This window comes from Anticarsia gemmatalis, chromosome 4, assembly GCF_050436995.1.
Source record: "Anticarsia gemmatalis isolate Benzon Research Colony breed Stoneville strain chromosome 4, ilAntGemm2 primary, whole genome shotgun sequence".
Taxonomy (NCBI): domain Eukaryota; kingdom Metazoa; phylum Arthropoda; class Insecta; order Lepidoptera; family Erebidae; genus Anticarsia; species Anticarsia gemmatalis.
In genome coordinates this window covers 7,474,634-7,489,625 of record NC_134748.1, presented here as the reverse complement: position 1 = coordinate 7,489,625, position 14,992 = coordinate 7,474,634, and the positions used below count along the sequence as shown (strand labels likewise).

The following is a 14,992-nucleotide window of genomic DNA, read 5'->3' as shown; positions in this document are numbered from 1 at the left end:
TATTTAATTTTATTTTGTACTAATCATGGGAAGTGTTGTTTTATCCTTAAAAATATATTAACATTGAGCTCCATAATATTATGGTTTCAATAAGTCCTTCGTGAGATACTACGTCAAAGTGCTTAGTAAAAATACTTAAAATATCAACATAAGTAATATTTTCTTATTGGGTCGAATAACGGCATTTCATTAGGACAATTTTTTCGGTTTTTATATGTATTGCTAAATCAATAGCGCAATGAAATGTTTCTTATTGATAGAAATATTTAACATTTGCGCAAGTCGCTATGAAGAAATAACGATCTTAAAACGCAAACGCGAATATCTTAACGTTGTAACCTTGACGTAGATGGAGACTGTTGTTATGCTAAACGTCGTTTGAAGTAATTTACATTATGTTAGTCATTTTTACCAACATATACTATCTAATAGCCGTACGCTTATTACCAGAGGTATTGCCACTTCTGGAAGTAACTTTGGATATTGCATAGGTATAATTTCGGCTGGATGTACCCATCTATACTGCACATTGTAGAGCTATTTAAATATCAAATAGGTACCTACGATTTAAATAATTGTGCTAGTTTAATAAACCAGAGTATGTGTGATTATTATTTAGTTAGCCAATTTAATCGATTGTAGCACGCGAGTATCCTGTAGTGGGGGAAATTTATTCAGTCTGGTTTACCTTAACGATGGGTTAATTATACTCGTAGGTAGGTAGCTATATGTAGTTAGAGTACAGTAAATATTGATATAATTACATAACTTATCAGCAGCACACTCTTAGCCTTAGCACGGTTGTTTAAATTTGCTGTTCCTAAAATTGAGTAGGTACCTACTTCAACCAAAAAACCTGATTACAAACAAGGACCTATTTTAACACTGTTTCAAGGAGTTAATTTTGAGGTGCTTAAATGATCACATTATGTGACCAAACCATATTGTGCTAGCTGATAGACTAGCCAAACCCACTTGTCCAATTTTTAACATTTACCTACGTGACGAAAAAAATTTACTCAACAGGTCTACTCTACTGGGGACCCAACCTATTTAAACAGGTGCTTGCACTTAGACGATTTTGTTTTTAATGTGTATAGAAAGACAGAATCAAAATTATTGAAAAGTATTGGGGTTATTATACATGATCGTGTTGACAACCCAACAAAAAGATGACATCACGCCTGTTTAGTACCTACTTCGAAGACAAAAGTAATAATAACTCACCAGGTAAGTTGTACATATCTAGCTAGCTAGTTTTTGTCTAGACGAAATGAATATGAAGCGAAGCTCATACTGGCATTTACTATCAAGCTTTAGCGGCACTTATAGATTGCATAAGAGAACGCAGCCCTGTTCGCACCACCAGCTCTCAGCAGGACCGCGTCAGGGTACCTACCTGCCTATACTTGAATGGTTAACCAAGAGAGGGGGCAGTGCCGTTCAATAATATTTGAATATTCCACCATGCTTATTCCCACCTACACCTTTATTCATGAGTTTTCAATACTATGATTAAATAGGACACAGACAAGAGTAGGTGCCTAACTTATGCGTGCCCTATGCATCGTTTTTTATTTGTATCCATCCATCACTATTGCTGTTAGTAGCCATCTACCTATTTATTGACTTTTTCATTCTGTGTTTAGCAATTATGCATTTCCCGAGTTTAAATTCCTATTGAAATGCATTTCCTTCTATCATATTATTTGATAAAATAAATTAGATTCACTGTATAATGTATCTAAGTAATTGAAATAGATCGGTAGATGCCTAATTAAGCATACCTACGGGTAGGTTATATACCGAAATAAATCCTTATTCGAGGAATCGAGAATTTTATAAAAATCTGATTTCATTTCAGGTATAGATACATACATAGCCACATAACCTTTACCTAACCATTAATAATGTTCTGAAATAAGATATTGCTCGGTCACTTATACGCATGTGCGACGCGCCCTCGTCTTAAATATATAAGCTCTCAATTTTAGAGATCCGCGAACAATGATGCTCTGTCCCGCATAATGTGGTTCTTTCGGGTTGACTAAGAAATACCTAGCTGGCGAGATCACAATAGCTACCTATAGCTGTAAAAAAATAAGGGCTACTGTATAAAAGGATGACTGCCTTAAAAATTGTTACACTAGTTAATCAAGTTACCTACCAATGTTTAAGTGTAGTGCAGCGGCGACCCCTAATGGCAATAAAATAGGTTTGGCCGTCGGGAGCCGGGACGCAAAAAATAAAGCTATAACCGGGACCGTCCTAGCAAAATCAGAACCGGTGGCAATATTGCAGACATGCTGATGAAATTTGTTAAAATTTAATTGATGCTGTAGCTAATGATAGATGGATTCGGAGGTCATACTTAAATCACCCTTGGAACTGGAGCCCTGGGTCGGCTTCAGCTTACCATCATGTACCGACCGACTGTCGCGGTAATAATCGGCGCGGATTTAAACGAGTTCGATGCTGTTGAATTCCACGCAAACATGAAACTTATCTATTACTGTTTCTTCTTCAGCACAACGTGTGAATTGTGATATGCACTCCGCCGCGACACTGTAAATAGCAATCATTATATACTCATCGTACGTAAAGTATCTGTATAGGTTATTCATTTATTTTATTAACTCAATGATTAAGGATCGCCGAACACGGACCACCGAAATAAAATGCCGCCACATCAACAGAAGTGGGCGTGAGCGTGTGACCGCCACCGACTACAAAAGGACAGGAAGTGGGTATAAAATCTATAGGACATAGGTATGCCAGTGGCAGCGTATGGTCTTGTAGTCGTTGTGGGCGGGATCCCCTAGTACAGCGCTGCCCTGGATTGTGATTGGAAGTGTTGTGTCCAGCTCTAGTAAATCCCCTGACTACTGTTATGTGGACGTTGAAGGTATTGGGTTTATCCACAGGCCTGTGGTTTACCAGTTTTCTCTTAAAACAACAAGTAGGCCGACGAAATGAGTAAACAGGGTAAAATACGCGTATCATGGTTATAATGCAACGCGATCACATATGTTGAGGAAAAAAAAGTCAAACAAGAATAAAAGAAATAATGAAATATTTATTACCTATATCTGCTAGCTATTATGTCCATTCAAATAAAGTTTCTTACAAACTAATCGTATATTCAAATCACGTAATTGTGGCACGGTATTCTCTTCCAACTCTTCGTGAGATGTGACATGAGTGTGTTTAACACATTTGTTTACATCTGTACAAATGCAATCCTCTGACGCATTGTCGTTATTCTCATTTCTTTTGCACGTGTAATGAGCATGCGGATCACTTATAGTACTTATACTATCTATGTTAGCAGTTAATATTAAGTTAGAACTAGGGTAAATTAAAAAAGTAAATATTGTAAGAGCAACCAAACATTGTATGGGAATTGCGGTAGACCAGTACTTGAGAGGATAGTAATAAATATTAAAGTAGTGTAAGTAGGCATCAGGTGTGATCGCCCAAATACAGTATATGACTAACATTGTCTTACTAAATAGATACATAAAAAACCCATATGTTGACCTAGCCGGGGTCGGAGCAGGAGTGTGTTCTGGCATTATTGTTAATTTAACTTAATCACTTAAATTGATCCACTGTTTTAACTATAAGTTTTACGTTTTTGATGAATGCATTAGCAGCTACTCTCAACCTTTTCAGCTCCTCTCCATGAAAGTTTCTGTAAAAATATAACCTGAATTATTATTCGATTGTAAACTTATGATTATGTTCATACGAAGAAGAGACAAAGGCTACTAAGTGACCTCATAGTGATCCCTCATTCTCTCTTAGATAAAATATAGTTATCAGACAATGGCCAATTTTGGAATGCTGTATAGATCCGCAGTTTAAATAGTAATGTGATTAAATGCTTAGGACTCACATAATAAGGCATGCGCCATTTGTTTCAATTGTCCTCTGCACCCCGCTTCTCTTTAACTCCTTGTCTACACTAAGAACATCATAAGCCAATGATGCAAACTCGGTTGATGGAAAAGGAATATTCAGACAACTGTAAAATAAAATTTACATCATGACATAATGTCTATAACTCATCGTCGTACATGGTAATAAGCTCGGTAAAGTTATTGAATATTTGCAGGGTATTTTCCTGCATCATTTCAGGGACGTATATCGAAATTTCTGTGAAAATTCTTTCATTAACACTTCAAGCACATTTCACCACTAACTGATATTAAGTGTAGGATTATTCAAGCATCTAAGTGGCTCACAATAAAATGCCATTGTATAGAATTATACCATAATTCTGTTTTAAAATCTTTGCTTATAGATTACGGTACAATAATCATAATAAAACTGTTACTGTCCTTAGTTATATTACCAAGTAACAAAAAAATTATGATCGATGATGGTTCTATAAACTTACATATTCATGGTTAGTGGTCATCAGCGTTAATAGATGCAGATACTAAAACTTAAATTTGCCGTATTTTGATAATTTAACCTACAAAAATTTAATTTGCTAAGGTAAGGTTACGATTCGTCTACTGTTGCACGAAAATTTAAAAAGTATGTACGAATTTTACGTGAATAAAAAAAAGTGATAATATTAAAAATCATGGGAGAAATCAATTAGTAATAAAATGGTAAGAATTTTTGATCATAATCAATAATAATCAATTAAATCAAGTGCATGTCATTTATTCAAAAAAATTATGACATTTCATGATGTCATGATGACAATTGACATTTATAGGGATGTCCAGTTCGTAATTTTCTATACAACCACAACCGATTTCTCTCGAACTCGTTTAACCGATCGGCCGATTGTGTATCAACCGATAGTCCGATACTACCAGTAGATCGATACGCAACTGATACAACCTACAGCAATTGTAATATTGCAAATAGCTGCAAACAATAATATTTTTAGCTTGGCTAGGCAATTTTTAGGACTTCCGAAGCCGCAAAGAACTAGCCTGAGTTCGTATCTCTGATAATCTTCGTGTCTATTTGCATAGTTTCCCTGTACCTACCTATTGAGCATTTAAAAATTTGGTAGGTAAAGACAATAAAGAAAGAGACTGTTTATATTTAATTCAAATTTATTTTTAATCCTGCTTATCGCTTCAAGGTCAGGCACACCAGGCGTAGAGAATTAGTGATCAATATCCGCGACAATATCTACGTATATTTGTAATTCTTTTTTTTCGCCAATATTAATATCGATTTTATGTATATTGTCGACCATCAGTGGTATTTTTGGTATTAGATAATTCGATATTATGTCTCTGGGCGGCGCGACGGTGGCTAATGAGGGTTGCTATGCAAACAGATCGATTATAATTTAGCAAATTATTAATACGGTTTAATTACTTTTAAGTGTGTAGGTAATTAATGTCTAACCCTACCAGTTCCTATTAAATCAGGGTACCATTGTAATATTAGCTAATACACTTATTGCTGAACATGATAGATAGGTGACCTCTGTAAATTGCGACACTCGATCCTATGCAGTCCTCGTTCAACGGACTTCAGTTGCCAGGTCACCGGTCCACTAGTGCCCATGCATCGTTTTCTAGTATTAAATGAAAATAAATGATGAAGTTTGTATAAGCAAGTATGCAGGACAAGTATATAATATTATAACAATATAGAGACCTACTTTATGGTTCTTTGGTACAGTTGCCGCCAAATAACTTGAACAATTTCGCTATATCATAGGTAACGATTACTAGGTCCGCTTTGAAAGAATAGCAGAGCGCGACGGCTAGGGCTAAAGCGCTTCGATCGCTTGTTTGGTAGAACAGTCAACCGAGAGTCCTCTGCACTGGGTCTACGTTTAGTTTGCTTTCTAAAATAACTTCTTGCGTTCAAGTTGTTTGGCGTCACCTGTATCAGGCTACCTCAGAGCAACGACAAAAACAGTGTAAGGTGATCATGAGGGGACTGGTAATAATTAAAAGAAACGACAATCTTATTCATGTAAAAGATTTTATTAATATTTTCAAACACAATTTACTATGTACACATTACTTTGTAAAAATATTCATTCTTGTCTTATTACTTATTGATTCATTATTTTTATAGGCAACATTATAAACATGATAAAAAAACGTGAAAACTATTATGTATGAAAAATAGAAATTTCATTATAATTTTAAATAAGTACACGGAATCAGTTTTATTATGCACACTATAAATATGCATCAATTAAATACATCAATCAATGTGTATTTGTTATAAATATGAACGTAAATAACAACTTATTAGAATGGCATTAATAATTCATTATAATAATATTATAATTCTTTTAAAAATAACGAAATGGCGTAACCAAATACTAATATAATAAGAATAAACTTTCGATCCCAACTCACGTTATTTAAAAAGTCGAACAATCGCAATAAATAGTTGCGACTCCTCGAGTGAATAACACGCAAATCGGTACATACATACCGAGCTCCTTCTCACGTCAATACGAGCGAGCACGAGAGACATCTGCAGTTTTTATAGGATTACATGACGAGTAGCAGAAACGCGAATCGTCGACCGTGCGGTGAGACCGTCCGCGCGGTCCACCGCCCCGGTCGCCGCGTCGCGACAAAACGGGCGAAATGAAACGCGGCGCACTCCACTATGTATACACTAGTTATAGGCTTAAAGAGTAAGCGGCGTGGCGCGGAGCAGTTAGCGGCGCGGGCCCCAGGCGGCGGTGGGCGCGGGCGCGGCGGGCGGCGCGGCGCGCGGCGCGCCCGGCATGGTGGGGAACTCGTGCGTGGACGCCGTGTCGGGCGCGCGCTGCTCCCACGGCCCGCCCTTCACCACGAAGCCGGTGCCGCCGGGCGCGGCGCCGGCGGCGGCGGCGGGCGCGGGCTCTCCGCCGAGCACGTCGCCGAAGTCGCCGAGCGACGGCGCCGCGGGCCGCGAGTACCGGTCGACGACGTCCTGCATCTGTTGACGATCGATAAAACGTGCTCGATAAGATTGAATTATGTATTGGACGCGTGTTTGCGGCGATCGGTGCACGGTCGCTTCGTTACTTACGTATTCTTCGGCGAGGTTGAGGAGATGATCCTTGGCGTCGAGAACGTTGTCCTCGTCACCGGTGATTACGACGATGCTATCGTCACCCTGTTTCGGGAAGCGTATATCGACCTTGTAATCGTCCATGATACGCCTAATGTTCTTTCCCCTGAGACCTATGAGCCTCCTGTGAACTCGCGGATCGATGTCTACTTCCTCACGGTACTGATTGTCCTGTGAAAAAAAAATACAGATTGAATATCATCCATACTAATATTATAAATGCGAAAGTAACTCTGTCTGTCTGTCTGCTACTCAATCACGCCTAATCTACTGAACCAATTTGCATGAAATTTGGTATGGAGATATTTTGATACCCGAGAAAGGACATAGGCTATATATATATCATCACGCTACGACCAAAAGGAGCAGAGTACCAGTAATTAATGTTACAAAAACGGGGAAAAATTTCACCCATTCTCTCTTATTGGACGCAAGCGAAGTTGCGCGGGTCAGCTAGTTATTTATATTATAGTACTCGGCAAGGGATGACCGAGTAGTACGAGTGTATTCATTCGTTTTTGTCAGAAAAAGCTTACCAATTGATGAACAATAGCCATGATGGCTTCTTTGGCTTGATTTGCCTTATCCTCATAGCCCTGGATAGTAATGATGTCGTCATCAGGCTCGCCACGTTTGGGCAGATTGATTTGTACTCCGTAGTCTGTGCGGATCTTTGTGATCACAGCACCACCCTTGCCAATTACCAGAGGGTGGTAATCGGGATCCACTTTGAATTTCAGTTCAAAGGACCTGTAAAAATCAGGTTGTTAGGTTAGTATTTGTGAAAAGAACGCTGTTCCATATTTATTGCCAATATAAAAAATATTTTGGGTAAATTACCTGAGAAGTCTATCTTCTTTCTCTTTTTCCATTTCAACAATCTTATCGGCAAGCGCAAGCTTTGCTTTCTCAACATTGGCAGGTGTTCCAGTTACCTTAAGTATAAAACAAATTATAAGTAAAATGTCCCAGTCTAATGTAAATGAAAAAATAAGAATATCATAATGTTAGTGCAACAGATTAACAACTATAATTTTACCTTGACCAAGTCACTGGTATCATCATTAGGCGGAAGCAGAATGTGTACATCATATGTTTGCATCAGTTCTCGTCTCTTCTGACCAGCCAGGAGTCTATGCAATTCATTTGGAACTTCCACATCAATTGTAATTGGCACCTAATGAAAAGTTTAAGAAGTATTAATCAAAAAGCTATCATAAAAATCTTTTTTTTTTTGTGAAATAATTGGCAATTTTGTACATACCTGTTCAAGTAATGCTTTCTTAGCTGCTTCACAGTTTTCTGGGCGACCAGTGATTCTAATAATATCATTGGGTCCGGGTTCGGCGTCGTCATTTTCCTTAACCGGCACATCAGCGCCTTCAGTCGTGTCTCGCTCAGGGAACTTTATCTGGACATCATTTTCAGCAGTAATGTCCTTTACTTTAGCACCACGAGCTCCCATTACAGTGCGATGGTGTTTTTGAGGAATCACACATTCTATTGTTACCTGTATAGAAATAATCATTTTTAAATTTAATAGGTCCTGTATTAAACTCAAATACTACCGAAATTTTAAATAAACAAAATTACCTTAGCTTCTAAATCTTCAATGATTTCGTTAATACGAATTTTAGCAGCTTCTATACAGTCCTTAGGGCCCTTGAGCACAACACGGTCACTATTGACGCCCTGCCTTGGGAAGGAAATCTGTACACCACCGCAGTCATCGGCGATGCGGCGCAATACCTCGCCTCGCTTCGCCACGAAGTGTCTGTGGTGACGCGGGGCCACCGACATCTCTCCCTCAGATACGTTACTGATTTCAGCAACTGCCGCTTCCAACTGCTTGCGAGCAGCCTCTACTTGTTCCTCGCGACCTAAATACAAAAAATCATTGTTACCAAGTACATGACAATGAAATGTTATGAAGCATATTCATCAAAATAGCTATCGTACTCACCAATAATGAATATAGCTTCCTTATCTTCATCCTTATCAGTGGGGAAGATAATACGAGCGCCAGTTTGCTCGCGAATTTTTTTGATATTAGCACCATTTTTACCAATGAGGAATTTGTGATGTTCGGGTTTGGCGCGGACATGAGCCGTGTGTGAGGTTAGCTCACGCTCAGATGCGTGTGCGAGTAGCTGCTGTTTTGCCTTTTCAACATCTTCAACAGGTCCCTTGATGACCACTTTGTCACTGTCACTCTCTGCTGGAGGGAATTTAATGAGTACTCCACCACATTCCTCCATAATGGAATGAATAAGCTTTCCACCTGCACCGATAAGGGAGTTATAGTATTTAGGCGCGATTGTTACTTCTTCTGTAACAACATTATTAGCTTTCTCATTGTGAATTTGTTGAATTTTTTTGACTGCTTCTTCAACATTTTCGCGCTTGCCTCTGACCGTAATAACATCGCTGTCGTCTCCCTCTGCTGGAAGGTCGATCACAGTTTGAGTTTCATCGCGAATTTTCCTTAGATTCGCACCTCCTTTACCAATAATGAACTTGTGGAATTGCTTGAAAATAGGTACTTCCTGAACGTATGATGATTCCGCTATTTCCTTGATCAGCTTATGCAAATACTTCTCACACTTTTCAATATCCTCTTGGGGTCCTCTTAACTTAATTGGGCTCCTCTTTTGTCCCTGATCAGGCAGAGTAACTAACACACGATCAAATTTCTCACGTAGTTCTTTGATCTTTTCTCCTCTGACTCCAATAAGAGATTTAATGTATCTATGATCGACATAGACTTCTTTCGTCCTTTCATTTTCCAATTTCATAACCATCTCCCTTAGTTCCCTCTCAGCGTCGGTAACGCCTTGACGGCTGCCTTCGATGCGAATAATATTGTTGCCTTCGTTTTCAATTATGTTAATAACTACCCCAGTCTCATCCTTCAGTCTATTAACTGCACAAAAAGAACATCAATTTTAGTAATTTAGTCACATTAATCTATAATAGTACTTAATTGGTATTCTCAATTTCATGTACTTACTGTTAGTTCCGTTCTTTCCAATTATGTGCTTGAAGAATTTAGGATCCACAGACAGTTCAACGTAAGTAAGAGTAGCAAGCAGGTTCTTTACGAAACTATCCAACTCCACTTGAGCACGCTCTACTTCTTCTGGAGGACCATCAATTTTCACTTTGTCTTCGGAATGCGTTATGTCAACGTGGACCTATAGATATTTTAATATTAATAACATGATACTATTTGCATAAATAACAATAATATTTTGATCATATAAGTTATTAATTACCTTAGAGAAATCTTGCGTTATTTTTTTGATGTTAGAACCATTCTTGCCGATGATATATTTATGGATCCAAGTAGGCGCATCCACCGTCGCAGTTTTGACAGAGTTCGCCTTTTCGCACACCTTTGATAGAGCTGTTAAACGTAAAAATAGGTATGTTTTATTAACTGAGCACGACATATAATAACTAAATAATAAAAATATAAAGTAATAATGGTTTTATGTAAATTATTTTAAATTCAATAGATATTTGTATGAAACTTACCAAGACCAATTTTATTGTGAGGGCCATGAAGAGTAATCGTGCCAGTAGGTGAATCGGGTGGCGGCATCTCGACAGATACCTCAGTCTCCTTCAAGATTTCTTGGATAGTAGTACCACGAGCACCAATAACATATTTGTGTTGAGATTTCGGAACTTCGACACGTACCGTTGAACATTTTTTCACCTGCCAAGAAAACATTTTTATTACTATACATTTTATGCATGCTGTTGACGTCATATTTCCAATTTGTACATAAGGTTAATAGATTATATGTTAAGTTTTATAAGTCATAATTACTCACCATTTCCTGGTAAATCTGCTCAATTTGAGCCTTAGCAGCCAGTACACCATTTTTCTCGCCAGCGATGACAATCTCATCGCTTTGGGTGGACGCGGGCGGAATGTGAATACGTGCGCCAGTCTCAGCCGTGAGAGCAGCAGAGCGCTCACCGTATGGGCCTTGGATGAACGGGTGGTAGATCTTCGGAATCTTAATACGCTCCAAGGCTTTACGCGACTAAAAATTATAAATCAATGATTCAAAAATGTTAAGCAATGTTAAAAGTAATTTTTGTTCACATTATTAGGTACATTCTAATTTACAACTTTATTATTTAAAAAGTGTTTATATATTTTTAAGTTACCTGTTCTTCGGAGCATACGCGGATTTCATGTTCAGCTTTTTCAATGCCCTCCTTAGTACCGGTGATAGTAATAGTCTCACTATTGTCGGCGATGCCAGGAACGCTGATTTTCGTTGCGGTTACTTTTTCTAACTCCTTTAGTTTCTGGCCTTGTTTTCCCAAAATCCATCGGTGATGCTCCTTAGGAATGGCAATTTGCTTGCTTGCCTACAAGAAAAAGAAGTTATAGTAAGATAGAAACACAAAAACCTTTGGTTAAATGGAAAACCCAGAAAATGGTTATGCTTTGGCATAATAGTTTATAATGTGAGTATTTACCTGTTGTTGGAAGTGAGTCAAGATAAGGCGCTTTGCATCAAGTACAGCGCTATGTTTGCCAGTGACCAAGAAAGTTAAGCTGCCATCCTTGCTAGTGGATATTTCAATATGGGCTCCGGTGTCCTTGGTAATGGACTGGCAAGTCCTCAATGATTCACCCTCACCAAAGGTGTTAGCATTGTCCAATTTTCGCTCTTCATATGGCACATGGAAAACCTACAAGGAATATTTGATAAGTACCATTTATATACCTCTAATACATAAAACATCCCATTATTACTTTCAGAATGATACATATTTTTCATTAGCTAATTATTTTAAGTGCCTATTATAATTGTACATTATACTGTGGAAAAAGTTATTAATAATTAATGGTAATTAGTTAAGGATGCTAGGAGAAAGTAAGAGGTATTTAACTAATACTTTTCCATTCTATAGTTAAGTTATCAATAGCTACATACTTATATTTTATATTGACATCACATAGATGTTTATGTTTACAAAATTTGTTTACAACTGGATCATAATTAAATTATTAAAAAAAACAAATAAAAAGATTAATTCAGTACAACAAATAATCCACAAATTTAAAACCTTGTATAGATATACACTTAATACACATAGTAACTTATCAACTCATTTACTTTTTATCTGAAAAGAGTATAACATTATTGCACAACAAAACTTATCACCGACTATTAACTCCTTATTACGTAAGATATTTAAACAAACATGTGCTATCCACGTGTACATACCTAACATACCATTTACGAAAATTCATATAATGCCAATTATTTACAGAGTTGAAAGTAAATAAAAAAATTCAAGCTACTTAATAAATTGGCTTAATAATTTTCTTTATGGTCCTAGGGATGATTAAATTCAATATTGTGTCCTAGTGCTATACCTGGGTATGCAGCGATGATCCAACACGAAGTTTGTTGGTAGCTTGCTGTATACTGCGTTGCACAGGTGGCTGGGAATGTGGAAGAGCCGGAAAGAGGTCATCATATGCATAGGAAGCATTGTTTACGTTATTCATCTCCTCGACGTGCACAGGTATCTCAGAATGAACAGGAATCATATCTCCAACCATCATGGATTGCTGATGCATCATTTTGTTCCCCTCCAGCAGTCCTTGTCCGCGCCAAGTCGTTACAGTACTGAACAATTCAAATACACCACATTTTTACTGATAATGAAGTCTCATAAATACACACTATCGCTGTAATTATTGTTTACATTAACATATTTGAACAATTGTTTCAAACCTATTCATACTAAATTTGTGTTCATTATATCCACTATTGAATACATAGTTACAATTATTGTACTGTTGTGAAGGTATATTATTGAAGGACACTAAATGAAATTTGATTTAAAAGTATTAAATAATTATTATCATAAGCAATTTCTGTAATGATAATAATTTGATTAGATAATTAAAATTGATGTATTTTGAATTTATAAACAGCTTAGAATACATTAATAAAGTCATAACCCTTACACTGTTAAATAATATAAGATCTAGCAAATAAAATATCTATATATACCAAAACTATAATAGCTAAGTGTGTTGTTTGACAATAGAATGTGATTCTGTTCTTAAGAGATAACAGTTATTTGTGACAACATTAGAATTTGATATGAATTCAGTTTTTTTTTCTACTAACACTCCTTATCAATTAAAAGTAATTTATGATTCTTAACCTCTGCTGAAGTTAAAAGGTATAAAGCATGATGAATTTATAGAATAAGTATTGCTTATTGAGATAAAAAATACACCCAGAACGTGTATCATATCTATCCAGTACACATGTAGTGGGAGTTCATTGGACATCACTATGATATCATAGCTGTATTTTCTCTATACTGACCTAAACTTGATGGGTAAGCCATGTTCAAGTATATTATATTACCCATATTCAGGTAACATTGACGAATACAAAAGAATTAATGTAAATATATGTGAAAAAAATCAAAAACTGCTTAAAAATTGGCATCCCGATTTTGATAATACGTGTCACCTTCCAGCACATTTGACGTGGAACTCGTCTTTACCAAAATACAATAACACTCACCGAAAGTACTGTAGCAAATCAACCTGGATGATTATCCTTTAGTCGCCAGGATCGATTGTTATTTCCCCTGCACAGAAATTAACATTGATTAATATAAAACTAATAATAAATGCAATAAAATTTAATTTCTGAAACGGACACACACGTACCCAGCTGCAGTAGCGAGAGAAATATGCACAGATAATAAAACAAAATTAAATCGACGTTTACGTTTACGTAGAGAAGGGAAATGCCACGCAAATTTTACTTTTTTTAATACGGCAACATTAATGTTTGTAAAAAGGTTTGTTTATAATTGGATAATACTGAGCTACCTATAATAAGCAACTGAAAATATTACCTACCTACCTATTTTATATTAGGTACTTGCCACTTAAAGTAAATCATTGAACTGCGAAGAAATAATTGAAATGTTGTAGTTCATATTTTTCTGTTAGGTATATAAGGATACATATAATATTGTCGATAATTTTTGGTCATTCATCTCTAGGTGCAAAGTGTAACTAGTACTTAGAACATAAATGGACTAAAACTTGAGATAGTCCTAGCTCTTAGCTTAGATAGAAAGGCCGGGTGAACGTTTTATAGCATAGGTACCTACACGTAATTTTTTATATTATACCGTAAAACGGGGTGAATAGAATTCGCGGGGTGAATAGAAAAAAAATCAGGAAAGTTTTCAAGGCCAATATTTGAGTACTCCTCGTTGAAGAATTTAGTTCAAATTTGAAATGATTACACGTCGATATTACTTCTCTGCGGTGTCATAATTGTTTAAATGTTTAAAATGATATTTATACCCAAAAAAATGCTTCAAATACAACCGTCCTCGAATGCCTTAATATCGACCTCCAAAACTTTGGATTTAAAGTGGGATTTCTTTTCTAATGAGTTGTTTGAAGTGTTTATCTCTTTAGGTGTATATTAATCTATAAAGATACAATATTGTTAATTGAAAAAACGTTTTTAAACCTAAAAAATATGTTAAAATCACAGAAATAGTCATTTTTTTGTATAAACGGGGTGAATAGAATCGTTTGAAGGGTGAATAGAACTACAGTATGGGGTGAATGGAAACATAGCAGGGTTCAATAGAAACGCGTAAGGGGTGAATAGAAACGAGTGAGGGGTCAATAGAGATTAATAAATAGGGTTGTCAAAAACTGTAAACAAAATTAACATAAACAATGAAAAATTAATAGTTATTAATGTTCTTTTTCAAAGTTATAACGGCAAACTACTGCATATAGTATGAAAGTTAGTGAGGTTATCTTGTTTTATTTTTTGAGTTAATCTATACGAATCTATACTAATATTATAAAGCTGAAGAGTTTGTTTGTTTGTTT

At 36.5% G+C, this 14,992-nt stretch overlaps 2 protein-coding genes across 2 annotated transcripts; both read right to left on the bottom strand.

The window, feature by feature from the left end:
* Positions 1-3,058: 3,058 nt before the first annotated feature.
* PIG-P (phosphatidylinositol glycan anchor biosynthesis class P) lies at positions 3,059-4,707 on the bottom strand. The gene is made up of 3 exons (XM_076113486.1): positions 4,403-4,707; positions 3,899-4,027; positions 3,059-3,694 (listed from the first exon to the last, which is right to left on the bottom strand). Exon 3 carries the CDS (start codon positions 3,573-3,575, stop codon positions 3,093-3,095), a length of 483 nt encoding a protein of 160 aa, XP_075969601.1. The 5' UTR covers positions 3,576-3,694; positions 3,899-4,027; positions 4,403-4,707; the 3' UTR covers positions 3,059-3,092.
* A 1,246-nt stretch (positions 4,708-5,953) lies between these two features.
* On the bottom strand, positions 5,954-13,872 carry Dp1 (satellite-binding protein 1 Dp1). The gene is made up of 17 exons (XM_076113484.1): positions 13,796-13,872; positions 13,647-13,713; positions 12,473-12,728; positions 11,566-11,781; positions 11,248-11,454; positions 10,905-11,120; positions 10,603-10,786; positions 10,341-10,471; positions 10,076-10,259; positions 9,029-9,988; positions 8,659-8,945; positions 8,330-8,575; positions 8,105-8,242; positions 7,906-8,000; positions 7,602-7,815; positions 7,024-7,236; positions 5,954-6,930 (listed from the first exon to the last, which is right to left on the bottom strand). Exons 3-17 carry the CDS (start codon positions 12,680-12,682, stop codon positions 6,667-6,669), a joined length of 3,765 nt encoding a protein of 1,254 aa, XP_075969599.1. The 5' UTR covers positions 12,683-12,728; positions 13,647-13,713; positions 13,796-13,872; the 3' UTR covers positions 5,954-6,666.
* Positions 13,873-14,992: the final 1,120 nt, after the last annotated feature.

Coding starts and splice junctions, on each gene's coding strand:
- PIG-P (XM_076113486.1), bottom strand. CDS start 3,575: ATGCCAGAACACACTCCTGCTCCGACCCCGGCTAGGTCAACATATGGG.
- Dp1 (XM_076113484.1), bottom strand. CDS start 12,682: ATGATGCATCAGCAATCCATGATGGTTGGAGATATGATTCCTGTTCAT. Junction 10,787..10,904: donor AGCAGATTTACCAGGAAATG/GTGAGTAATTAT, acceptor TTTTCTTGGCAG/GTGAAAAAATGTTCAACGGT. Junction 6,931..7,023: donor TCAACCTCGCCGAAGAATAC/GTAAGTAACGAA, acceptor GATCGTCAACAG/ATGCAGGACGTCGTCGACCG.